At 43.7% G+C, this 26,919-nt stretch overlaps 2 protein-coding genes across 5 annotated transcripts in view; one reads left to right on the top strand and one right to left on the bottom strand.

The window, feature by feature from the left end:
• The window catches only part of DCTN5 (dynactin subunit 5), a 36,119-nt gene extending 11,723 nt beyond the window's left edge, over positions 1–24,396 (bottom strand). Inside the window, exons 1-5 of the mRNA XM_079790827.1 lie at positions 24,263–24,396; positions 23,491–23,559; positions 11,233–11,351; positions 6,902–7,013; positions 3,023–3,125 (exon numbers count right to left, since the gene is read on the bottom strand). Of these exons, the coding sequence (XP_079646953.1) occupies positions 3,023–3,125; positions 6,902–7,013; positions 11,233–11,351; positions 23,491–23,559; positions 24,263–24,310 (451 nt within the window). The 5' untranslated portion in view covers positions 24,311–24,396. The remainder of the gene's footprint in view (positions 1–3,022; positions 3,126–6,901; positions 7,014–11,232; positions 11,352–23,490; positions 23,560–24,262) is intronic.
• Positions 24,397–24,546: 150 nt separating this feature from the next.
• PALB2 (partner and localizer of BRCA2) overlaps positions 24,547–26,919 on the top strand; it is a 29,044-nt gene continuing 26,671 nt past the window's right edge. For 3 of the 4 annotated variants that reach the window (XM_079796654.1, XM_079796651.1, XM_079796652.1), the window contains exons 1-2: positions 24,547–24,728; positions 26,856–26,915. In XM_079796654.1, the coding sequence (XP_079652780.1) occupies positions 24,681–24,728; positions 26,856–26,915 (108 nt within the window). In that variant the 5' untranslated portion in view covers positions 24,547–24,680. The remainder of the gene's footprint in view (positions 24,729–26,855; positions 26,916–26,919) is intronic. The other variant, XM_079796653.1, reaches the window with a different exon arrangement.

Below are 26,919 nucleotides of genomic sequence, written 5' to 3'. Positions count from 1 at the left end.
TTAATCTTTCTTAAAAATTAGTAGCCAAGCCCTAGCCGGTTTGGCTCAGTGGATAGAGCATCGACCTGTGGACTAAAGGATCCCAGGTTCGATTCCGTTCAAGGGCACATGTCCAGGTTGCGAGCTCGATCCCCAGTGGGAAGAGTGCAAGAGGCAGCCAATCAATGATTCTCTCTCATCATTGATGTTTCTATCTCTCTCTCCCTCTTCCTTCCTCTCTGAAATTAATAAAAATATATTTTTAAAAATTAGTAGCCAACATTTAATAATTCAGAGATATCACATAAACAGATTTTTAGCTCTTCGTGATATTTAAGATCTCATAATATCTCTCTCCCCCTCCCTCCCTTCATCCCTCAATCTTTAAAAAAAAAAGTGCATTGCTAGAGAAATCTCTTAATCTCTTTTAAAGGTCCTTAGAACCAACTTATGGCTGACAGCAGAAGTCAGGGAAACACTGCTAAATATTTCAAATCCAAAGAAACACTGTGTTTGGTGCTTCTGATGAATCCAAGCTGCCTGGGACCTTGGTGGTCATTGTATAAATGAGGAAACTGAGGCCTAGAGGGTGGGTTGTTCAAGGTGTGAGAGCTGGTTAGTGAGGAAGCCTTGATGTGCACTTTGAGCCCTTATTTAGAGTTTAGTACTTTCTGCACTGTAGTAAGATACTTCCCATGTTCATTTTATGTAGTTTCACAGCAAATGCTAACCATCTAAATGCTTCTGTTGGCAATCTCCATCTATACTAATAAAAGGGTAGTATGCTAATTAGACTGGGAGACCTTCTGGACGTCCTTCCGGACAAAGCCATGGTGGTGGGACCGAGGCAGAGGCAGTTAGGGGTGAGCAGGCTGGCGGGGCGCGGGGGGGGGGGGGCGGGGGGAGGAGGGCATTTGGGGGTGATCAGGCCGGTAGGTACAGTGGTTAGGGGCCATCAGGCAGGTGAGCAGTTAGGAGCCAGTGGTCCCAGATTGCGAGTCAGACATCCCCCGAGGGGTCCCAGATTGGAGAGGGTGCAGGCCGGGCTGAGGGACACCCCACCCCACCCCCACACCCACCCCCGTACAAATTTCGTGTACCGAGCCACTAGTCTTTAATAAGAGGCACAGGGTTTCAGGAAAACTGGCATTTGTGTTCATAACCAGCTATGATGGGCTATTACACTTGACCTTAGCCAAAAGGCCAAGCAGTGATAATGATGGGCTATTACTTCAATCATTTGCATAATCTGTCTGGCCTGGGGGCCTCTGAGTTTTTGGCTCCTGGCCCAGATTCTTTCTGTATGATTTGGCTCTCAATTTGTTCCGTGACTCAGTTTCATGGTGTGGAGCCCTCCCTGACTTCTGCCATCAGCCCTAAGTTGGTCTAAGGACCTTCAATAAGTTAAAAGACATTAGGAGATTTCTCTAGCAATGTACTTTTTTTTTCTTTTTTAAGAGAGAGAAAGGGAAGGAGACAGGGGGTGAGGGAGAGAGAAGAGAAAAGAAGAGAAGAGAAATAAAATATCAATGTGAGAAACACTGATCAGTTGCCTCCTGTACGTGCCCAGAATGGAGATTGAATCCACAACCTAGGTATGTTCCCTGACTGGGAATCAAACCCACAACCTTTTGGTGTATGGGACAACACTCCAACCAACTGACCCACCCAGCCAGGGCACAATGCACTTCTCACCTCAAATGAGATGTTTATCTGGCAATCTGACCTAGCACTGGCTGAGAACAATTAGACTTCTTCTCAGTGGAACTCCATATGAGGAGAATTGCTAAATTTGTCTCTTCTTCCTCTGCAAAAGCAGAGATGCATGAAATAACAGAATGGCCAATTTCCGCCCCAAAGAATCTGGGTGGACAATACTGTCCATCTTTGAAACTCATATTCAGTTATCTGAGTAATGAGACTGTTTAAACTGGAAAAACAATTAAGCCACACAGTAGCAGATATCTATCTATGAATTTGTGATGTGCCTGAGTATACATCACAGAATTTCAATCATGTAAACACGTATACTAAGAAATAACTGTCTCCCTGGCCGGTTTGGCTCTGTGGATAGAGTGTCAGCCTGCAGACAGAAGGGTCCCGGGTTCAATTCTGTCAAAGGCACATGCCTGGATTGCGGGCTCGATCCCCAGTGGGGGGCGTGCTGGAAGCAGCCAATCAATGATTCTCTCTCATCACTGATGTTTCTAACTTTCCCTCTTCCTTCCTCTCTGAAATCAATAAAAAATATATATTTATTTAAAAAAAGGAAATGATGCTTAGGGTGGGGGAAATATGAGGTTCCATGTTCCTTTGATTTCAGTGTTTTCCAAGCTTTCTAGGATAAGCATGTATTACTTGTTTCCTCATATGCTGTGTAATTAGGAACTCTTAGCTCAAGAGGGGTTTTACCTAAGAGCATTCTGTCAGTCAAGGTTGAGAGGTGATAATTTACTTCTCTCAGCTGTCCTAGAGTTGTCACTGGTATTAGACCATGCTGTAAGTTAACTTTTCAATTTGGACATTCCTGGGCAGGGCAGGAAGTATAAGTTCAAATCACCAACTAATGTGCGCAGAAGGCCGTAGTTGGAATTCTCTGGAGAGACTTCTTTTCCCATCTAGCCGCCCACGCCAAGAGAGACATGCCTCTCTCTGCTCTTCCTGTGCTGGTGGCAGACATGTTCTACATCAGCTTTTATGGAGGGACACCCTCCTAGAGGCCCTCTGCCATGTGTGGATGCAAGGCTCTCTCTCTTCCCCACACAGTATCACTCCCTCAGCCACTCCTTTCTGAAGACAGCGTCAACTGAAGCGTGCTCCCAGTGTCCACTTCGTTTCCTCTTTACTTCTGACCCGTGAGAATGTCTTATCCAACTATGCATTTAAAAGGATACCTGTCATATTGTAAGCAGCATTCTCACGTACTTTGTAGCAGAAGAATGTTTAAGTCAGCTAGACTAACATACTATCAGAGACAGAAATTGCCTGCATTGCTTTTGTGAAGGAAAAGAAACGAGTTTTCATAATCAGTACCGACGGTTACCTGGGCAGCCTGAGAAGACGGTGAATGGTGGGACCACCGTTTCTGGAGGTAATACTGTGTTGTCAAGAATTTTGCAGCAGTCTTTCAACACACACCGGCGCCCCTGAAATTACAATATTATTAACAGGAAATAGATCAGGAAATAAGAATAAACATGGACGGCTATTTTATATTTTCTTCATCTGTGATATCTTACAATAGCCAGGGATAGTGACAAGAGGCTTGGCCACAATTCCCTGCTTCAGATGGTACCTGACAAGCAGGAGGAGGTAGGAATATGAGTGCGAGTGTGCGTGTGAGTGTGTGTGTGGGGGTGCACATTTCAGGTGGAGGTTATATGATGGGGACAGTCCAGGTTATCTTAAGCATTACAGACTATATGACATTCAGTCTTATAAGGGTTCTGTTTAATTTTCTTTTCTTTTTTTAATTTAATGGACATATGTTTCGCTTGCTCAACATCTGTTCCCCTTTCCTCTGGTAACAGAAGGTATTTCTGTTGGGAACTACCCCTATGCCCAGCTCAGCCCATGTGCTTCCATTTCCATCCCACACTCTAAACGCCAAGCTGGCCACAGAGACTGGTCTAGAGCAGTGATTGCCAAACTTTCGGACCTCACGGACCACCAGTGGTCCATGGACCACCGGTTGGCAACCGCTGGTCTAGAGAATTGGCATGTGAGCCAAAAACCAGTCTGATGAATCTCAACATCAGGAATTCTGCTGGGACCACTGGGGGGAAAAGCTCTTCTCAACAAAGTTTCTAAAGGATGGGACAGAAACAGGAGCGCTATCTTGTTTCCATGAGGAAAGACCCTGCCTGAGAAGCTCGCACAGAAAAGCAGAAAGGAAAAGGAGGCTGATTCTCACTTCTTCATTTGAAGCCCTAGAGCCACTTATGCAGGAAATTAGAATCCACTTCTACACTAATGATTCGTATTAGTCCATTCATCTGTTTGAAGGTGTAGACTGAGCCTTATGTCTGACTTTATCCACTGCCATCACCCACGGCATTCTGAGGATAAGAGAGGATGTCTGGGAGAGCCATCTGTTCCATGGGTTAAAGGGAAGGAGAGGCTCTGAAAACAGTTTAGAGGTGCGCCTCAGGCTACTTGCTCTAAGTTTTGTTCTGTACCAACTTACGTTTACATCACCAGGGCCTGTAATTCACACAGTGAATTTTACCAAAGAATATGAAAGATACTTTCATTTGGTTGTGACCAAATTTTCCCCATTATTAAGTACCCAAATATACCCAAATTGGATGCATTTCCAGGAATTAAAAGATAGATTTACAGATAGATTGCCAAATGAATTTTTTACCTCTAAAGCACTTATATTTCTAAGGTCCGAATTTCTTAAGTGTCTACTAATTATCTCTAGCTGGGTGGACAATAGCTTTGGCAATACTTGGCAACATCTTTAGCTCAGAAGCAAGTCATTACTGCAGCTATTCATCCTCCTTGCAAAGTTCTCTTCCATGAATTCCCTGATATTGGCAATTTCAAAAATCCAGCTGGTGACCAGCTCCCTCATAATTTCCAAATGACTCAAAGATGGTATCTTAGCTCCTAAAAACTCAGACTAAGCACATGGAGCCCTGAATGACAGGAAAGAGAACGTGCTATGTAAGGCCGATACATTCACATACAGAGATCTGTGTATAGTGGGCCCTGACAAAGAGGAACAAGGGCCCTGGCTGGTTTGGCTCAGTGGATAGAGCGTGGGCCTGCTGCAGACTAAAGGGTTCCGGGTTTGATTCTGATCAAGGGCACAACTGTGGGTGTGGGCTTGACCCCCAGTAAGGGGCATGTTTCTCTCTCTCCCTCTCTGAAATCAATAATATATATATATATATTAAAAAAAGAGAGAGAGAGAGAGAGATGTAACAAAACAAGAGGAACAAAGGACACGAATCTTCTCACTGTGTACTACCAGCCTGCTTTGTCCACTGGCTGACCATTCTGCCCACTCAGAGAATGATGTTCATTTTGGTTTCAGAGCTTTCTGGGTAAACAGATCAATTAGATATCAGCAAAATAAAAAAAAAAATGTAGGTACTTCTTAGGCATAATCAATCGGCAATAGTGGAGAAGGTTAACAGCTAAAACTACTTCTTTTTCTTTCCTGGAGAATTTTCCTGAAGGGGTCAAGAAGTGCATGTTGCTAGCATGAAGCAACCTATATCTCCTAATACAAGTTATTCAGCATCTCTGAGCCTTAGTGTCATCTATGAAACAGGACATAAAACCAACCTCCAGGGATGCTGTCAGGATCAGAGTAGTAAATGCAAAACTCACAGCACAACAGCGCCTATTAATACTGCCTGTTGGACTTTTCCCGCGGGCATCTGGGCAATTCTGATTAATACCTAAAACCTCACATATTCAGTCAGACTACCACGTGGATGCTATAGGAAGGACCTGTGTGTCATGAGGCACGCCAGACTCTTTGAAAAGATCCTCCCATTACTTAAGAATCTGTAAGGTTCAGCATAAGGGCACAGTACTACCACTACTGAACAATGACTATGACATGACAGTCAACTGATACATTGAAAAGTGACCCAAGCATCAGAGCACCTGACAATGGGACTAGACTTCCCCAGGCCTGGGAATAGCATCTGGCTATGACCTTTCAAATGTCTGCTGCAGGGCTAAAGGACAGGGCTGAAGGACTAAGCTGCTACGCTGAGGTCTTCTTGGCCACAGGACATACCGGAAAAACCCAGCTGTGGCTTGGAAAGCCAGCTTGTCAGTGGGATGAGGGACAGGCTGGATTTCACTATCTTCCCCCTTCCTTCCACAGCAGGCCAAGACAAAGCCTTTCTGTCTCTAACACTAAGCACTCTGGAGGAGCACACCTGGCAAAACAACCACCCCCCTTGATTCTGAGTAACAAGTCAGGTTGGAAGGTTCCTCGCAGCAATGTGTTCTGCCCTGCACGGTGCCTGTGGCTCCTGGAACGTTAGCTGCACAGCTGCTACGAGTTTTCTGATACTCCAGGATCAGAGTCTCATCCAGAGCAGAGAGCCAGCTCTGTATTATTAGGAGCAGCCAAGAAAAAATATTGGCTTTTCCTAGAAGCTGAAGTACAAATTTAAAGTGAAGGAAACATTTTCCCTAAACAGAGTTTGGCTCTGATCATTAACATTCTTATAAATCCTGCCTGAAATCAAGCTCCTCATCTGTGAAATGCCAAGAAACACAGCCTTGTGAAGCACGAGTGGGACCAAACAAACTGACGCCAAGTCTCCTGGGACCAGATCCTACAGGTTCTGCTGAGCAAGGTGCTCCCATGCACCCTGCATGCCCATCACTCCCAACTACCTGCAGTTCCCCTGAAGTCATGTCCTGTGGTGACTCTGAGCCTTACACATGCCAGCCTCTTAACCGAAATGCCCATCCTCCCCTCGTCTCTGAGCCAGTTTTACCTCACTCTTCACTCACCCCTCACCCCACCAGACAGTAAGATCCCTGAGGTAAGGCAACAGGCAGGACATATAACAGCATGACCATTCAATACCACCTGGATTCAAATCCCAGCTCTACTTAATAGCCTCATCACTCCTATAGTATCTAAGATCTTCAGTCTTCACATCTGCAAACAGGGACAACAAATAGCAACTACAACCCTCTTGGATGACTGTGAGGAGTAAGTGAAAAATTAAAGGAAAGTGTTTAACATCACAAGGAAGAGGTTCAATAAAGATCAGCCATGATCATGAATGCCTAGGAAAAAGCTACAAATAAAATAATAATGCCAGCGGACCAGAAGCTACTTCTGCCTTGTCTGGTCACAGAAGCAGAGGCCCACTGATGGGAGGGACAGGAGCTAGAGGGCAGTGAGGCTGCTTAGTCACCAAGTCACCATACTCACAATCACACAGTTCTTGCCAACGTGAACGTAAGAGCCAATCTGAGCTGCGTTGACCACACAATCTTCCTCAATAAAAACATGGTCCCCAATATGTAAAGGGAAGAATGCAACCCTATAGAAAAAAAAGATGAACAATGGTCAAGGTGATGTATTTCTGGTCAAGGCTTATAAAACTACAGATCCTAATCTCAAGTTCATCATCTTGTCTTATTAAAACTGTTCCTAGCAAGGAAGGAATCCTCAGGCTAGAGAAATTCTATAATTTCCCCAGTATTTTGTCAGAGATGGCAAATTTACATTTCAAACTTTATACCATTATACTCTATAAATTTTCCTACTAGTTCAATATCAGAAATATTAGAGCAAGGAAACAGCAAGGCAGAAGGGGCAAGATATTCTAAGCTAAAAGCACTGGCACCAAATAAAAATGAGCGCCTGTGTGCTCTCATTCCTGCTTCCTTTGAAAATGCTCACAGATCACAGTTTTAATAATCCTATATAATAAAGAGCTAATATGCTAATTAGACTGAATAGCCTAATGACCTTCCAGACATCCTTCCAGATGAAGCCGGGCCTGCGAGGGGCTGTGAGGGCTGAGCCCCTTGCACGAATTTCCATGCATCAGGCCTCTAGTCTGCTCTATAATATGCCAGGGACTGACATCAGGTTTGTGGGATATAAATGCTAGCACCCAACAATCTGAAAATGGATATATTCCTTCATTTTGCTGAGTGCCTACTATATGTCAGACTCTATGCTAGGAATTGGGGAAACAATGGCAAAGATAAACAATGCAACCCTTCCCACAATGCACTTACAATAAAGAGAACAAAATTAAATAAGTGATTATAAAGCAAGTAGTTAGTTAGTTAGTTAGAACTGAGGAAATGCTACAGAGGAAAACTACCATGTCATGTGAGAATATAACAAGGAATGGAGGTTTGGTAAAAGCTTAATTGAAAGTGACATATATAAACCAGGACTTGGACGGGAGTAGGTGTCAGTAGGCTTTCTGAGGGCTTCTAACATTGCTCTCATTCTCCCGGTTTCCTAAAGTGTCACGGACAGTGGTTCTGTGATCATATTTACAAGTAATTTCAGTACCTTAGGATGGAAAACATTTGGATTGGAATGAACATAAAGTAGGTGGATGCTCCTTGCCTCTTTCCAGCCCTGGGTTCTATTTTGTCAGGAGTATTTTGTCAGAGATGGCAACTTTATATATATGTGTGTGTGTGTGTGTGTGTGTGTGTGTGTATACACACATATATACACACATATACATACATATACATACATATACATACACATATACATATACACTGAGTGGACAGATTATTATGATCTCTGAATGCATAATAATCTGGCCACTCAGTGTAGACTGACCACAGAGTTGGGATTTTAAAATAAGTTTTTTCCATGTATAAGAACTGCATTGTGGGTAGTTGGAAAGAAGCAGAGGACTTACCAGCCAGAGGCTGGGGGCCACTATCTCCTGGTCCCTTAACATATCAAGATCTCCAAGCTTTCCCTTATACATAAGTACACTGAGTGGCCAGATTATTATGCGTTCAGATATCATAATAATCTGGCCACTCAGTGTGTGTGTGTGTGTATTTATATTTATATTTATATTTATATTTATATTTAGAAAGCGATATCAAATTTAAATACTCTTTAAATTTTCCTGAATTCACATTTTTAGTCTGTACACCTTGTGTGGCAATGAAGTCCCTGATCTCATCATAGTCTACAGCAGTACCATTAGTTCTTTAATCTTAAGTTAAAAATTCCAAACTTTATATCATTATCAGGTTCTGGGACATGCATATGTGTGGAACAAAATCCCTATCACCTCCTGTTCAGGTATTGTTGCTATTTATACTTTCACATTTCTATATTTCTCACGTGGACCATTCTTATTTACACATCCCTCCACTCACCAACAAACCCCTACAATATGCCAGACTCTATACGAGGAGTTGGGGATACAATGGCAAGGATAAGCAATGCAATGCTCGTTCTCGATGCTTTTCTTGGACCATACCTAGCCCAATAATGCTTTTAGCACAAAGTGGAGTCAACACCTCCAGCACAGTATCGGTCACTACACAAAATCACAAAAGGGAATCTATCACAAGGTTTTCTGGTTTCCCCCAATAGCCTTCTGAGCTAATGAGTGAATAATTTCTTGTGAATGCTTTAGCATGACTCGCTACTCCAATCCCCTTATATCATGGAAAGCCTGGAGCCCAACATCATTAGGAGAGATGCAGGATTATCCCTGCATGATTCACTCCTAGCTATTAAAGTTAGTCTGAGTTAGCGGCTCTCTTCTCTGTTCCCACCTTACCTTGTTCAGTCCCATGTGACAGGACTATCACATTACATAGTGGTGATCACATTATATACTAGCTATGTGTTTATGTAAATACTGGTGTCCTCATGCACGGATTCATGCACATTGAGAGGAAATTAATTAGAAGAAATATTTTAATATTGCTATTCACCCTTACTCTATAAATATCAACACGAAGCAGATTATTATTGTAAATCACACAGGGAGAACAAAGGGTAAAATATTTAACTGCAGCAGTGTTTGACTATATTTTGCGCAGTGAGAAAACCTGAAGTTATTTTCAAGGTCCTCCATTTCTTGCTTCTTTTTAGTCAGGTCAAGTTTCTAAACTTTCTAATTCTCTGTTTTCTGGCTAATGAAAAGAAAATAGGATTCTACCGAGTCTCCTATCTACCTACTCCAGAACTTCTGTGAGGATCAAATGAGAAGAGGCATGTGAAAACGCTTCACAGACATTTGGTTAAAGTGTAAAATGTGTGCACCTGGCTATAAAGCAAGTCGTGTTCCTGGGCTGAAGAAACTCCAAGGAGGCTAGCTGCTAGGGGAAAGGAAGCTGGGCCTTGCTATATGACGTCATTACCCGGCGCCCACAGCAACTGTTTCCAGGCTGGGCTGGGCTGGGCTGTGGGCCGCATTTTGCGCCATGGGGTCTTGGCAGTGTTGGCTGCGATTTGGTGGGGTGTTGTTCCCAGGTGGTGGCAGGGCCTGTGTGTTGGGGGAAGCCGAGTGTTGGTTTGTCAGCGCCAGGTTCATGGTGCTGTGTATTTTTAAGTGGCCAGTGCACGTCATGGCAGCTTCTGCATTGAGTGTCTGCCCCCTGGTGGTCAGTGCACATCATAGCTACTGGTCAGATGGATGGACACTTAGCCTTTTATATATATAGATTTCTACCACTAGGTTTGAAGAACCTTGAGGTAGGCCCTGGCCAGGTAGCTCAGTTGGTTAGAGCATCATCCTGATACGCCAAGGTTATGGGTTCAATCCCTAGTCAGGGCATATACAAGAATCAACCAATGAATACATAACTACATGGAACAACAAATCAATGTTCCTCTCTCTCTCTTCCTCTCTCTCTCTCTAAAAACAGACACACACACAACCTTGAGGCAGGAATGCTATTTTATCCATCTTTATATGCCCTGCTTATAACTTAGTGACTGGCATAAGGAAGTATTCAATAAATGCTTGTTGAATTACTGGATGAAATGTAGATGGTGTCACATGTAGGAACCAGGAGAGTAAATTAGCTAAGGAGAAGGGAAACAAAGAGAATACCACCATGTAGGTAGAGTGGCCAGTTTTCCTGCCCTGTCCATGGCCTTTCTTGACACTCCTTATTCCCACTGTGAGATCAGTGGGCATGACTTGACCTGCCCTCGGGTCACAGCTATTAGACCAGGGGTGAACACTTAACTCATGCTGAGCCAAGCAATTCCCTCTCCCATAAATTTTAAATAAGACCTAAGATCTCTAGTTGTTATCTGCTGGAAGTCTAAAAGGAGAAATGATATAATAAGGGGCTGCAGTAGCAAGGTCAGCTCCAGAGGAAAGGGGAAAGACAATCCGAGAAAGAGGAGAGGGAAACAGAAGTGCAGAGAGGACAGATAAATACAAAGTATCATTTTGGAGACAGATACTAGATATACAGAACAGTTGTCTTGATTCTGGCAAGGTGACTACTTTGGGGTTCTAGTTCCTCATAAGGCTTGGCCTCTTTTTCTACCCTGAGGTTCCATCAAATATGCCTGTGTCTCTTTAATAAGAACCCCCTTTGCTTTTGCCAGCTTAAGTGGATTCTGATTCTGACAACCAACCAACCATCAACTGGACTAGGACGACAACCACCAGAATTCTTACTCAGCATCTCTAACAACAGCGTAGACCCATTCCTTGCACCACAATCAACACATGGAGAACACCACCATTTGCAGCAGCTTGCCCAAGACTGAAACAAGATAATTAAGTTACATACCCTTTGCTGAATTTCTTGAACGGTGGCCTTATGACACTCCGACTTTTCACAACACAATGACGTCCAACTCTTACATTTGCCAGATCCCCTCGGATAATACAGTCATTCATCACAATGGTCTATAAAACAAAGCACACTTATAATTATCAAATAGATGAAAACATAACAACAAAAAGAGCAGGTTACAAGACCCTGACTGAGAATTGTGGTATGATTTACTGCAAGCATGTCAAACTCACGGCACACGCCGCATTTAAATAACGAGTTTGGCCGCGAGTTTGACACACTTAATCTACTGAGTCTAATGTCCTACCTAAAGGTATAACTTGTAAGATTAAGACCTTGTATGGAGCCAGATTTGAACAAACCAACTGTAAAAAAATATCTTGAAATACTGGAAAGACTAAACGTGGATTGAGGATTAGATGATATCAGGGAATTATTAATTTTTTTAAAACTTGTAAGAGAATTGCCCTCATAACACTGACTGCATGGTTTACTATTAAAGTTCCGTCTCCGTAGCCTTTCTTGAGCCATGGACAGTGACTTTTATCTGCATTATTACATGTGTGCGTCACAAGGGTAAGTTCAGCCCAGTGGAAAATTGAGATATGCCAACAACAGCAATTACAAAAATGTCATGATCAGAAAAGAGGTTTATATACACAAAAGTGTGATGGAGAAACTGAAGAGAATTGCTGACAGTGAAATCACCAAAGAGAATGATGTTGTGGCCTCCCCCAACCGAGTGGGCTGGCAGGAGCTTGAATTCATTATTGAAGATGAATACAATTCTTTCACAACATCAAAAATTAGTTTTGTTGCCCAGCCAGTGTGGCTCAGTGGTTGAGCATCAACCTATGAACCAGGAGGTCACAGTTTGATTCCTGGTCAGGGCACATGCCTAGGTTGCAGGTTCAATCCTCCATGGGGGGCGTGCAGAAGGCAACCAATCAATGATTCTCTCTCATCATTGGTGTTTCTATCCCTCTCTCCTTCTCCCTTCCTCTCCGAAATAAATTTAAAAATGTATTTTAAAATATTGGTTCCCTTATCAATGTCAATCAATCCAAGGACCCGAGACTTAAGAATATTTTATTATCTTGTCCGGGATCTAAAGTGTTTGGTCTTCAGTCTTACTGTATTACACTTCAAGATTAGATTGAATATTGGTGTGGAAAAAAGGGTGGTAAGAGTAGCAGTTTTTAATTACCATTATCAGGAAATTTTTGTGTAGATCAGGCCAATATTTTTTATAAACTATAAGTGATTCTTTTTTAATTTAAAAAAAATATTTTTATTGATTTCAGAGAAGAAGGGATAGGGAGAGATAGAAACATCAATGATCAGAGAAAATCATTGATCAGCTGCTCCTGCATGCCCCCTACTGGGGATCAAGCCCACAACCTGGGCAAGTACTCTGACTGGGAATCGAACCATGATCTCCTTGTTCATAGGTCATCACTCAACCACTGAGCCACACCAGTCGGCAATAAGTGATTGTCTTTGATAAATACATAACAAAATGCAATTTTTATTGTTTTATAAAGATTTGAATGTGTGCAAAAAAACCCACAACTGCTTGTAGCTGAAGATGTTCCCCTTATATCACAAGCTTTACCCGGAACAGCCTTTGACTAGGCCTCCCTGAATGAACATTTATTGGGAACACTGGAGTAGACCTAGTTTATGCACCTCCTTGCATTTACTCAGATCCACCTGCCCCCACGCCATGGCTGCTTGCTCAACAAGAGTCCTGGTGGCTCCTGACTTTGCCTTATCTGGTAACACAACTACCTCCAACTTCATGCTCCCAGAGGGGGACTCACTGTGGTTCTGGTACCTCTCCCAATGTCTGGACTCAGATTAAGTGCTACTCTGCAGGGTGTGATATCTGGCTTCCCCAGAGATTGCCCAGAGAGGTTGAATAACAAAACCCAGAAAACTGGGGGAACTAATGCCCCATATTTGTTAAAGTGTAGGTATTCTTGAAATGTCTGTTGAATAAATGAATGAATGAGGTAAAAAAAAAAAAAGTGTATATGGCTGGGATTGCAGCTCGAACCGTAAACAAGGCACCAGATCATGAGGAATTACATATGCTGAGCATAGAAGCTTGGACTTTTTTCCTAGAGGATATAAGGATTCAATGAAGATATTAGCCAAGGATTGGAACAAGTGAATGTTCATTTTAGAAATATTACTCTTGAAGAAGTCTAGAATCTGAATGGAGGAGGGAGAACTTTTCACTGTAAGGAAAATAACCCTTTAGATGACTACAGTGGATGAAGGTAAAAAGAGATAATGAGCCTTATCTAAGTTGATAGCTGGGCTGAGGAAAAGAAATAAACTAGAAGTACAGGAATCTGACCAAGCCTCTAGATCTAACTACCAATTTACAGGGAGGAGGGGGGAATGTTAATACAATCAGCCAAATTCAGAAATTTGAAAATTCTACAGAAGAGTGATCCAATTTCCTCAATATAAAGATGGCATAGGGAGCCCTGGCTGGTGTTGCTCCCTGGTTAGATCGTCAGCCCCTACACCGAAGAGTCACAGGTTCAATTCCTGGTCAAGGGCACATACCTGAGTTTCAGGTTCCATCCCTAGCCCCAGTTGGGGTGCATTTGGGAAGGCAACCAATTGATGTGTCTCTCTCACATTAATATTTCTCTTTCTCTTTCTCCTTCTCTCTCTTTGCTCTTCCTTGCTCTCCCTCTCTCCCTCCCTCCCTTCTGCTCTCTCTAAAAATCAATGGAAAAAATATCTTCAGGTATCGGGGGGAAATGGCATGGGGAGAAGAAGGGGGTGGAGAAAAAGAACTGTGACAAATTAGAAACTTAAGAGACATAGTAAAAACACAATGTGTACTTGACCTTGTTTGGATCCTATTTTAAAGAAACCAAATGTATGCCCTGGCTGGTTTGGCTCAATGGATAGAGCGTCAGCCTATAGACTGCAGGGTCCCAGGTTCGATTCCAGCCAAGGGCACATGCCTGAGTTGCTGGCTCGGTCCCCAGTAGGGGGCGTGCAGGAGGCAGCCGATCGATGATTCTCATCATTGATGTTTCTATCTCTCCTTCTTCCTTCTTCTCTAAAATCAATAAAATATATTTTTTTAAAAAGAAAAGAAACCAAATGTAAAAAGACATCTTGAGATATTAGAAAGACCATGGACTGAGGATTAGATATTAGGAAATTACTGCTTTTTTGAAAAAAAAATTGTTACAAGGATACTCAATTATTTAAGTCTATAAATATTAGTGATACATATTCAAAATATTTATGGGTGAAATAATATGATGCTTGCAATTTGCTTTAAAATACTCCAGGTCCCCTCCTCACCCCAGTGAAAATACGTTTGGGAAATGATAATGTCAGAATATTGCTAATTGTAGAAGCTGGTGATTTTATTATATGGTGTCTCTACTTTTGTTCATCTTAAAAGTTCCATAATAATACTGCTCATATAACAAGGAATGAACTACTTATTCACTAATATATGGAAGAACATGAATAAGTCTCAATAACATTATGCTGAAAGAAGAAAGACATCAAATATTAAGTTATTTCAATTATATGAAACTCTGAAAAATGCAGAACTAATCTGTATCAGTTTTACATCACTGATTACCTGGGGCCAAGAATAGAAGGTGGACTGATTGCAGAAGGCACAAGGAAACGAGGGTGATAGAAATATTTTATATCTTGATTGAGGTAGTGGTTGCATAGCATCAGCCAAAACTTGTCAAACTGTACACTTAAAATGGGCGCATTTTAATATATGTAATTTATACTTTAATAAAGATAATAATTTACATTGCAAAATGTTAAAAAAAGAAAAAAAGAGAATTTATATGACTTAGTCATTGTTTAATGTTGGGGGTAAGAGAAAGAGTCTAGAATGGGGTGAGCAATCCTGGGGAATTAGATGAGAAATTCATTTGTAATGCTGACTTTGAGGTATCTGTGGGATGACCAATATGCAGCTCTAAATAAAGATCCGATGCCCAGGACAGAAGGTCCCACTAGAGGCAGATGAGAACACCTCGCGCATACAGGTGAATTTAGATCAATTGCTGGCCTAAACACCAAGCCCAGAAAGGACACTAAAAAAAAAAAAATGAATCCAGCCCTGGCCAGTGTGGTTCAGTTGGTAAGAGTCGTCCCGTACAGTGAAAGGTTGCAGGTTCGATTCCCGGTCAGGGCACATACCTAGTTGTGGATTCAATCCCCAGTCAGGGCTCATACAGGAGGCAACTAATTGATATTTCTCTCTCACATGGATGTTTCTCTCTCTCAAAAAAAAATAAAAATAAAAAAGAATGGACTGATACCTGAAAGAATTTACCAATCTCACCTGCTTATGCTGTCTATAAAACATCCACCAGTAAAAAGAATCTTTCACCACTGCTGCTGAGTATAAAGTATTACAGTTCTTCTTAGTTTTTAAAAGCCCTCTTCTTTCAAGCTAAAAGAGAGGTCTATTTCTAGTAAGTACTTCTTTCATCTGAGGGCTATGATTTACTTCAACCATTGCTGTCAGTTTATGTTTCCATCTACAATCAATTTTTGTTTCCATCTATAATTAGTGCCTTTTCTTTTGGAAGAAAACAGAATTCCAAGAGTTCTGAGTATTTGGCAATGGGTGATGTCATCTTATTATCTTACCTAATTATAGACAAACATGTAAATTGACCGTACCTCTGCTACGCCCACAGCCAATCAGAGTGAGTATGCAAATTAGAAGGCCAAAGATGGCAGCCACCCAGCTGCTCCAGACGCGGAGTGGCCAGGCGGGGCAGGACGCCTGCTATGAGAGGGAGGGCAGGGGGTGAAGGGATCTACATGAGCGGAGTGCCGCAGCAAAGACAAGACTGCAGACTCCAGAGTCTGCAGCGAAGACGAAGATGGCAGACTCCAGCCAGAGTCTGCAGCAAAGACGAAGACTGCAGACTCTGGCTGGGGTCTGCAGCGAAGACGAAGAAGGCAGACTTCAGCTGAAGTCTGCAGCAAAGACGAAGATGGCGGACTCCAGCTGGAGCAAAGGCCTCGGTCCTGGTTGCCGGAGGAAAACCGGTGCTGGAAGCCAAGGTAAGGAAGGCCTATTGCACGAATCTCTTTGTGCAATGGGCCTCTAGTGTTTTTAATAAAGATAACAATTGTAGAAAAAAATAAAGATAAGAATCGTTATCTGGAAATAAAGAAAACCCATGTAAGTCCCTCTGTCAACCTCAACTACACTCCCACTGAAGCAGCAAACACAAAAAAACGTAAGTAAATCATATCTCGAGTGGTCAATGAAATTAGCAAGAGGAACTCAAATCCTGGATTCCTATCTATAGAGTGCAACTGGCCCTAACCAGTTTGGCTCAGTGGATAGAGCGGACTGAAAGGTCCCAGGTTCGATTCCGGTCAAGCCCGATTCCGTACATGCCCTTGGTTATATATGCAACTGAAGAAGAGAAGTGATTCAAAATAGAGGCAACAGTGTGTTAAAATGACAGGAGGTGCCTCTAAGACCCTTACAGGGAAGAAAATGGTACTGAAGCAGAGTTCACTGCACTCAACAAGGGAAAAGGCAGAGGTGGAAGTTGGAGGCCCACGGATAGCACCTGGAAACCTGTTTTGTGTGGCCCAGACAACATTTTTATCATTTAAATTAACTGGTATTATTTGAAAAGTAGGACATTTTGCATTTTTTAAAAATCCAGATTTCTAGTTTCTTTTGGGAAAATCAGAAACTCTGGAAATATAAGCATATTTTCTCACTTGAAACAATCAACTTGGGTTTAACTAGGACAGTGGTCGGCAAACTCATTAGTCAACAGAGCCAAATATCAATAGTACAACGACTGAAATTTCTTTTGAGAGCCAAATTTTTTTAAACTTAAACGTCTTCTAACGCCACTTCTTCAAAATAGACTCGCCCAGGCCGTGGTATTTTGTGGAAGAGCCACACTCAAGGGGCCAAAGAGCCTCATGTGGCTCATGAGCTGCAGTTTGCCAACCACAGAACTAGGACATGTATTATCCGAAGTCACCAGGCCCAACACTATTGTTTACACCCAGTGTTTATAGACACACACACACACACACACACACACACACACACACACACACACACTAGAGGCCCAATGCACGAAGATTCGTGCAAAAATGGGCCTTCCTGCCGAAACCGGTTTGGCTCAGTGGATAGAGCGTCAGCCTGCGGACTGAAACGTCCCAGGTTCGATTCCGATCAAGGGCATGTACCTTGGTAGCGGGCACATCCCCAGTGGGGGTTGTGCAAGAGGCAGCTGATCGATGTTTCTCTATCATCGATGTTTCTAACTCTCTATCCCTCTCTCTTCCTCTCTGAAAAAAATCAATAAAATATATTTAAAAAAAAAAAATGGGCCTTCCTTCCCCTGGCTGCTGGCACCGCCTTCGCTCTGGCCAGAGCCGCCTTTCCACTCTGGCCCAGAACCACCTTTCCGCCTTCCCATGCTGCCCAGAGGCCTGGAGCAGCTGGAGTGGTGCAGAACTCCTGTGTCATCGCCATGGCGACGACGCAAGCTTCCCGCCCTGCCCCCGGCCACTCAGCGCCCATGTATGCAAATTAACCTACGATCTTTGTTGGGTTAATTTGCATACTCACTCCTAATTAGCTGGTGGGCATCGTGAAGGTATGGTCAATTAGCATGTTACTCTTTTATTAGGTAGATACACACACTGGAGGTCCGGTGCACGAAATTCATGCACTGGGGCAGGGGGAGGGTTGTCCCTCAGCCCAGCCTGCACCCTCTCATAATCCGGGACTGCTGGCTCCTAACCACTTGCCTGCCTGCCAGCCTGATCACTCCCTAACTTAAGCTCCCCAGCCGGCCTGATTGACGCCTAACTGCTCCCCTGCCAGCCTGATTGCCCCCAACTGCCCTCCCCTGCAGACCTGGTCCCACCCAACTGCCCTCCTCTGCAGGCCTGGTCGCCCCCAACTGCCCTCTCCTGGCGGCCTGATCACCCCCAACTGCCCTTCCCTGCCGACCTGGTCCCACCCAACTGCCCTCCCCTGCCAGCCTGGTCGCCCACAACTGCCCTCCCCTGCCGGCCTGATCACCCCCAACTGGCCTTCCCTGCCGGCCTGGTCACCCCTAACTGTCCTCCCCTGCCAGGCTGTTCGCCCACAACTGCCCTCCCCTGCTTGCCATCTTGTGGTGGCCATCTTGTGACTACGTGGGGGTGGCCATCTTGTGATGATGCGAGGGGCACCTAGGCTTTTATTAGTATAGATATTGATTAACTGATTTCAGAGAGGAAGGGAGAGGGAAAGAGAGATAGAATCATCAATGATGAGAGAGAATCATTGATCAGCTGCCTCCTGCACACCCCTCACCAGGGATGGAGCCTGCAACTTGAGCTTATGCCTGATGGGAATTGAACCATGACCTCCTGGTTCATAGGTCAATGCTCAACCACTGAGTCAGCTACACCCAGTCTTTTTATTCATTTTATCCCTGTCTACTCCTGCAGGTGCTGTGACACCTGATATAAAGGCTCAGAAAAACAGAAGTGTCAAAGTTCTCAAAGGGACAAGAGCTAGAAACTTACATGGATTGTTCATAATAGCAAAACTAGAAACAAAATAACAAGTTATCCACCAACAGGTGAGGGGAATAAATGAAATTGTACACAGCAGTGAAAATGCACAAACTACATGAATCTTAGAAACAAGTGTCATATTAAATGTTTTCTATTGTCATTATTATATGTTAAAAAAAGTCACAGAAAACCAAGTAATGTTAAACAATTTATATAGGTGTCCCCAAAAAATGTATACATATTTTAACAAATGATTCTATTACATATTGAAAATGAAATGTAGCCGAAACCGGTTAGGCTCAGTGGATAGAGCATTGGCCTGCGGACTCAAGGGTCCCAGGTTCGATTCCGGTCAAGGGCATGTACCTTGGTTGCGGGCACATCCCCAGTAGGGGGTGTGCAAGAGGCAGCTGATCGTTGTTTCTCTCTCATCAATGTTTCTAACTCTCTATCCCTCTCTCTTCCTCTCTGTAAAAAATCGATAAAATATATAAAAAAAAGAAAAAGAAAATGAAATGTATTTTGAATGAATGAATAATATAATTATTCAAAGTGTGTATACATTTTTTGGGACACCCTGTATTATTTAGGGACACATATGTTTGTGGTAAAACATTTTTTTAAAATAAAAAATTTAGCCCGGCTGGTGTGGCTCAGTGGTTGAGCACCAAATTATGCACAAAGAGGTTGTTGGTTCAATTCCCTGTCAGGGTACATGGCCAAGTTACAGCTCGATCTGGCAGCCGATTGATGTTTCTCTCTCATCGATGTTTCTATCTGTCTCTCCCTCTTCCTCTCCTTTCCTCACTCTGTAAAATCATTAAAAACATATTTTAAAAATAAACAAATAAATAAAGAATTACGTGAAACAAAGTTCAGGATAGTAATTTCCTCTTGAAAGGAGGTAGAAGAAAGGAATGGGAGAGGAATACAAAGGTAGCACCGTATTATATGTTACAGTTCTACATTTGGATGGTGGGTTCCTATTGACTTAATTTTTATGCTTTATAACAATATATCACATAGTACCCTTTTGTATGCACCAAATAGTGCCAAATAAAACATCTTTTTAAAAAGAAACAGATGGGCCAAACAACGAAAACAAGCTTGAAAAAGGACGAAGTTGGAGGACCCATACTTTCTGATTACAAAATTACTGCAAAGCCACAATAACCAAAACAGTATAGCATTGACATAAGAACAGACATATCAACCAATGGAGCAAAACTGAGAGTCCACAAAGAAACCATGCATCTATGGCCGATTTTCTACATGATGCCAAGACCAAAATGGCAGACAACTGGATTTCCACATTTCAAAAGAATTAATGAATTAGGACCCCCTATATCACACCACATACAAAAATTAATTCAAAATGCATCAATGAGCCCTAGCTCATTTTTCTCAGTGGTTAGTGTGTTGGCCCTCGGGCTGAAAGGTCCCAGGTTCAATTCTGGTCAAGGGCACATACCTTGGTAGCAGGCTTCATCCCCAGCCCCAGTAGGAGCAAGGGGGAGGCAACCAATAGATGTGTCTCTCTCACATCAGTGTTTCTGCTTCTCCCCCTCCCTTCCATTCTCTTTAAAAATTAATGGAAGAAATATTCTAGGGTGAGAATTAACAAAAAAATAAACTAAAAAATGCATCAACAACCTAAACACAAGTGCTAAAACCAAAAAACTATTAGAAGAAAATATAAGAGTAAATCTTGTGATCGTATGGGATTCTTAGCTATAATAGTAAAACCTTGATGAACAAAAGAAAAAAAAAGATAAATTGGACTTGATCATAATTAAAAACTTTTGTGCATCAAAGAGCATCATCAAGAAAGTGAAAAGAGCCCTGGCCAGTGTTGCTCAGTTGGTTGGGCACTGTCCTGTGCACCAGGAGGTTGCTGGTTCAATTCCCGGTCAAGGGCACTTGCCCAGGTTGTGGGTTCAATCTCCAATAGGCAGCTGATCGATATTGTACTCTCACATCAATGTTTCTCCCTCCCTTTTCCTTCCTCTCTCTCTAAAAAATCAATAAACTTCAAAAAAGAAAGTGAAAAGATAATCTCAGAATGATAGGATTTATTTGCAATCATATATCTGATAAAGATTTAATATGCAGAATATATAAAGAACTCCTATACCCAACAACAACAAGACAACACAATTATTAAATGGGCAAAGTACTGAACAGATATTTCCCAAAGAAGATATACAAATGGGCAATAAGCACATTAAAAGATGTTCATTGTCATTAGTTATTAGGGAAATACAAATCAGAACTACAATGAGATACCATTCATACCCACATCCAAAAAACGAAAAATTACAAGCGTTAGTGAAGATGTGAAGAAACTGGTACTCTATTGCATTGTGGTGGAAACCTAAAATGGTTCAGACCTTGTGGAAAATAGTTACAAAGTCACAAAACTAAATACAGAATTACCACATGGCCCAGCCAGTGTGGCTCAATGGTTGGGTGTCAACTCAGGAACCAAGAGGTCACCAGTTTTTGTTTTAAATATATTGTTATTGATTTCAGAGAGGAAGGGAGAGGGAGAGATAGAAACAACAAGGATGAGAGAATCATTGATCGGCTGCCTCCTGCATGCCCTCTACTGGGGATCGAGCCCACAACTCAGGCATGTGCCCTTGACTGGAATCAAACCCAGGACCCTTCAGTCCACAGGCTGACGCTCTATCCACTGAGCCAAACCAGCTAGGGCGAGGTCACCTATTTGATTCCTGGTCAGGGCACATGCCCAGGTTGTGGGCTCAATCCCCAATAGAGGTGTGTACAGAAGGCAGCCGATAATGATGCTACTCTTTCATCGATGTTTCTCTCTCTCTATCCTGCTCTCTTCTTCCTCTTCTTCTCAAATAAATAAATAAATAATAAAAGTTTATTTTTAAAAAAAGAATTACCACATGACCCAGCAATCCGATTCCTAGATATATATACCAAAAAAAAACTGAGAACAGCTACTGAGGATTGAGCCCGCAACTCAGGCATGTGCCCTGACTGGAAATGGAACCGTGACTTCCTGGTTCATAAGTCGATGCTCAATCACTGAGCTATGGGGGCTGAGCGCAGAAAATGTTTTATAATTAGCTGAAAGATTTCCAAATGAGTCAAATGAAGTTAATGGAATTTCCTATTTCTGTGCTAAACTGTGTCTATAATTACTAATTATATCTATTTACTGAACTATTTTTCCTTTCCATTAAATCTCAAATGGAGATGATGGGCTAATGAAGATAGAAATTGTATCTTTACTGAAAATATTTGTGATCTCTTGATTACAGTTAGACTATTTTCCCTCTGGAGGTTAAAGGTGTAACATTTCAAGGAAAATTTAGTATTCCAGATGGCAGGAGACACAGACTTCAATGTTTATTAGTCTCAAATATATCTTAATATTTTCTATGGTTCTAAAATGTTCTAATATTATCTTCAAGTTTGTTTTTAAATTTTTAAAATCCTCCCCCAAAGATATTTTTCCATTGATTTTTAGAGGGAGTTGAAGACAGAGGGAAAGACAGGGCCCGGGTCAGGGAGGAGCCTGTAACCAAGGTACATGCCCTTGACCAGAATCGAACCCAGGACACTTCCACTGAGCCAAATTGGCTAGGGCTATCTTCAAGTTTATATTTATCTCTCTGCTATTTTGATTTATTCAGACTAAAGATTTTGAGCCTTTCATATTCCATTTTACAAATTGGTCTCAAATTGTACTCTTTTTCCAAATTCTCACATTAATTCTAAGTGTTTCAGTTAGTACTGATTCAATAATTATTATCAAAGAAATAAATATATTAGTATTACCTTAGTTTCTGCACTAAACATTTTGTTACATATTTATGTTTTGTGTCCAGTATTTCAATATTGGGTAATAATTTCAGTTGTAGGTGCCATTGTATTATGTTCCTGGCATAAAAGGCAAAAGGCTTTCTGTTGCCTCCTTTTATTGAACCTCTTTTGTATTTAATAAATCCAATCTGGAAAATTAAAAGAGAGAATCTATGTATATAAAAGCCTAAGCAACCAGAACGACCAGTCGCTATGATGTGCACTGATCACCAGGGGTCAGACGCTCAAAGTAGGAGCGTGGTGGTCAGTGCACTCCCAAGGCCAACCTCCCCTGGCTGGCCAACCTCCCACAGTCCCTCCCCCCGGCCCGTGGGCTGGGACAGGGAACCGGTGGTAGGTGGCAGCAGACACGACCCCTTTCCCAGGGGGGCCGAGGGCCAGCTCCCTCCTCGGGGTTGGTGGCCAACCTCCCGTGCCCTGTCCCTTCCCCTGGCTGGTAGGCCCTGATCGGCCCGCTGCCCACCCACCATGGTGGTGGTGCAGAGGCGAGGGAAAGGGGGTGGAGGCAGGGAACCACATGGCGGCGGGCCACCGACAATAGTGGCATCAGCGTCCGGCGTCCATTCCTTCCACGCCCAGCCTGATGGCCGTCACCTCCTCTCCAGCTGGGCCCTGATTGGTCTAGCTCCAATTGGCCCTGATCACCCGGCCAGGCCTAAGGACCCCATCTGTGCATGAATTTCATGCACTGGGCCTCTAGTTTTTAATATACAGCAATAAATGGGAGATGTGGCAACATTTTATCTGCCCTGCTGATGTAATAATTTGTGAAAAGAAAGCAAAGGTATGCATCCAGGGGGTGGCTTTGTCCCTTACCTTGCCATTGAGAACGATGTTCTGACTTCCGCACAACACTGACTGGCGACTAACTTTGTTCCCAGATGCCTGAAAGGAAACAGCAGGAAATGAGAGGGAGCAAGCGGAGTGGGTTTTGAGCTATAGGTTTCCATCAAGCAAGTTCATACTGGAGAGAGACTTGAAAATAGGGTGTAGTCTACAAAGGAATGAGTCCAGAATTTTAATAAAGCAAAGGTGGATTAGGAAACTATAGCGATTCAAGGAATAGATCCAGAATTTCGATGTGGTATGTCTGTCTATAGCCTAGTGGCATCAGAGACGTGGATTCAAGTCCCAATTCTATACCCCAATTTTAAAGCTCTAACCCCAGGATAATGACTTCATCAATATCATAGAGTTGTGAGAATTCAATGAAAAACAAAATTATAGTAGTAAGGTTGACTGAGCAATTTACACACATCATATATTGACTATAAAGAACCAAACAGTCTTTAGCACATAGTAATCAATTACGACAGGTTCGCTTTTAAAAGCCCCAAGTCTGGAGCTGTAATTAATATTAGGATGGACGAGACTTGTCCTGCTTTCTAGAAAGCACTTTATCTCTACGAGGAAATCGGGATTCAATGAAAAAGCCTAAACTGGCCATTTAAGGAATAAATAAGGCCAGACCTATACACGCCCATACATGCCACAGGGACCCGGGGTGGGGCAGGGACAAGATGGGGGCACAGGCCCCAAAGGGACCCAGGCCTGGAAAGGGAAGCGCCGACGTGTGGACACCGCGCACCGTCTCGATGTACTCAGACTTGTTGTAGAGCAGCTCGCCCAACTCCATGGCCACCTAGTCCTCTAAGCAGCTCGGGCTCCAGTCAAAGCCTGTCAGCCGCTCAGTCCGCCGGGGATGCCGGAACTTCCGGCGAGCGCTGCACTTCCGCTCCCAGGCTGCCTCGGGTCTCATCCCCAGCTCCGCCCCCGCGAGGCGGCCCCGCCCGGCGCTCAGCAGTCCCGGCTGCGCGTGCGCGACCCAGCGCGGGACTCCATTGGCCGGGTTGAGGGCGCGCGGGAGCTCGCTGGTCGCGCGCTGCGGGTGCCCCGGGCGCCCCATTCCTTCCCGGGGTGCTGGCGGTGCCCGGGCCCACAGGAGTCCTCGAGTCCGCAGCCCCGGGGCCGGCGACGGCTGCTCTTCCCGTTCGTTCGCCGGCCCGATGGAAGAACCTCCAGGGAAGCCCCTCAGTTTTGAGGAGAAGGAAAAGGTGCGGGGGTGCGGGAAGGGCTGACTCGGCACTCGGACCCCTTCGCCAGGACTGCGGGCCGGTCTGCGTGCCCGGCGACCGCGCCGCACTCCCCTGTGGCCTGCGCTCTTTGGACGCGCGCTGCCCAGGGAGTGGAAGTGTGGAAGAGCGCTGTACTCGCCTGGCATTTAAAGACACTTTTTTTTTTCTTGCAGCACTAACATAAATACAAAAAGTAAAACTAGACAAAGCTAAAGTCCCCATCGACACCCTCCCGCTGCCCCCACACTCTCAGCCGTAGCTTCGCCCACCCACCCCAGCCTTAGGCTGGTGGAGGCGCGCCCTTGTAGTCTCTAACCACCAAACAACGGCGTGTGTTTTTTGGAAAGGAGAATGTTCATACAGGGTACAAGCAGGATGGTTCTGCAATTTCCGTTTTCCTCCTCCATGATTGACATCCATGTTAGTACATGTTTATCGACCCCATTTTTTTAGGTTCTGTATAGTATCCTGTAGTGTGGAAGTGCCACCTTTAGCTATTACTCTGCTGAGAGACAGGTGGTTCCTGCTTTTGCTTCTACAACAGTAACAGTGTTGCTCCAGCCATCTGTACTATGCCAACTTGTGTTTATGCTGATATTAGCTAGAATGTATCTTGTGCTGGCTGTGCCAAGCTTTGTGCTACACTCTTCATTCACATTAACTCGGCAGTCCTCTTATCGCGGCCTACTTTCTTTTTCTTTTCTTTTCTCTTTTTAATTTTTCAGAGAGAGGAAGGGAGAGAGAGGGGGGGAAACAATGATCAGTTGCCTCGCACACGCACCCGGGGATGGAATCTGCCGTGACAGGGAATTGAACCCATCACCTTTTGGTGTATGGTTGACGCCCCAACCAACTGAGCCACACCAGCCAGGGCCCGGCCTACTTTCCAGTGGGGGTGAGAAGGGCATTTACAAGTCAAGATAATTCCCAGATACTTGATAAGCCGGGTGGCGAATAGGACGTTGTAAGAAGCAGTCTGGCATAGATTTTAGAGCACAAACCCTAGAGCTGGACTGCATGGGTTTGAATTACATACCATTTATAAACTGGGTGGTCTTAGACAAACTGCTTTCCCTCTGATCTTCCCTTGCCAGCTCCTTCCTACTCAGGTCTAGGGTCAAATGGTAGTCCTTAGAAATGATCCCTGGCCACCCTATCTAAAGTAGTCCATTCCCGCAACTCAGGAGCTCCCGTTTACCTAGATATTGATTACCATGTGAAATCATGTTTATTTGTTTTCTGTTCATTATCTGCATCATTCACTATCTATAAGCTTGGCCACACTGTATGTCTAGCACCTGGAACAATAGCTGATACCCTTAGGAACTGATACAGCTATTGTCCCCAGGTGGTAGAGAGATACCTGGACCAATAATTGACAAATAAGAGATTCCATTTTCCAAGTGAATGTCTGAGGGTGACAGCTCTTTGTTGTTAATCCTCACCTGAGGATATATTTTCCGTTGATTTTTAGAGCAAGTGGAAGGGAGGGGGAGAAACAGAAACATCGATGTGAGAGAGACACATCAAATGGTTGCCTCCTGCACACACCCCAGATGGGGCTGCGGATCAGGCCTGCAACTGAGAGGTACGTGCCCTTGATCAGAATTGAGCCCGAGACCCTTCAGTCCGAGGGCCAAAGCTCTATCCACTGAGCCAAATGGGCCAGGGCAAGGGTGACAGGTCTTGCTACTTAGGAGGATCTCACAGTGAGAATGAGGTCTGGGGGAACAGAGAGGTAAACAGATAACAGTAATAAATACCATGATAAAGGAAGCACAGAGGAGAAGTGGACTGTCTACCTGGATTGAAAAAGAGCCTAGAAGTCTGTTCCAGGGAAATAAAGATCTAAGCTGAGCATGCGGAATCGGTAGGAATCAGCAAAGTGAGTTGGGGAGGAAATGCTGCAGGTGAGAAGAACAAGCTGTGCAGAGGTTCTGAGACAGGAGAGGGCGTGGTGCTTTGTGAGAAGGGAGAGTAATGTGGGCTAGTGCCCTCCACTGTCTGGCCGAGGGACCAGCTGAGCACGGCACACTCGTGTCTGGTAGGCACTGTACCCCTTCTCTTTCCACTGCTCAGAATTGTCTGGTGTTTTTCTTCTTTCAGTTGAAGGAAAAATTAGCATTCTTAAAAAGAGAATATAGCAAGACTCTGGCCCGTCTTCAGGTAA

This window comes from Cnephaeus nilssonii (assembly GCF_951640355.1).
Source record: "Cnephaeus nilssonii genome assembly, chromosome: 2".
In the NCBI taxonomy this organism is placed as follows: domain Eukaryota; kingdom Metazoa; phylum Chordata; class Mammalia; order Chiroptera; family Vespertilionidae; genus Cnephaeus; species Cnephaeus nilssonii.
This window is presented reverse-complemented; position numbering and strand designations above follow the sequence as displayed.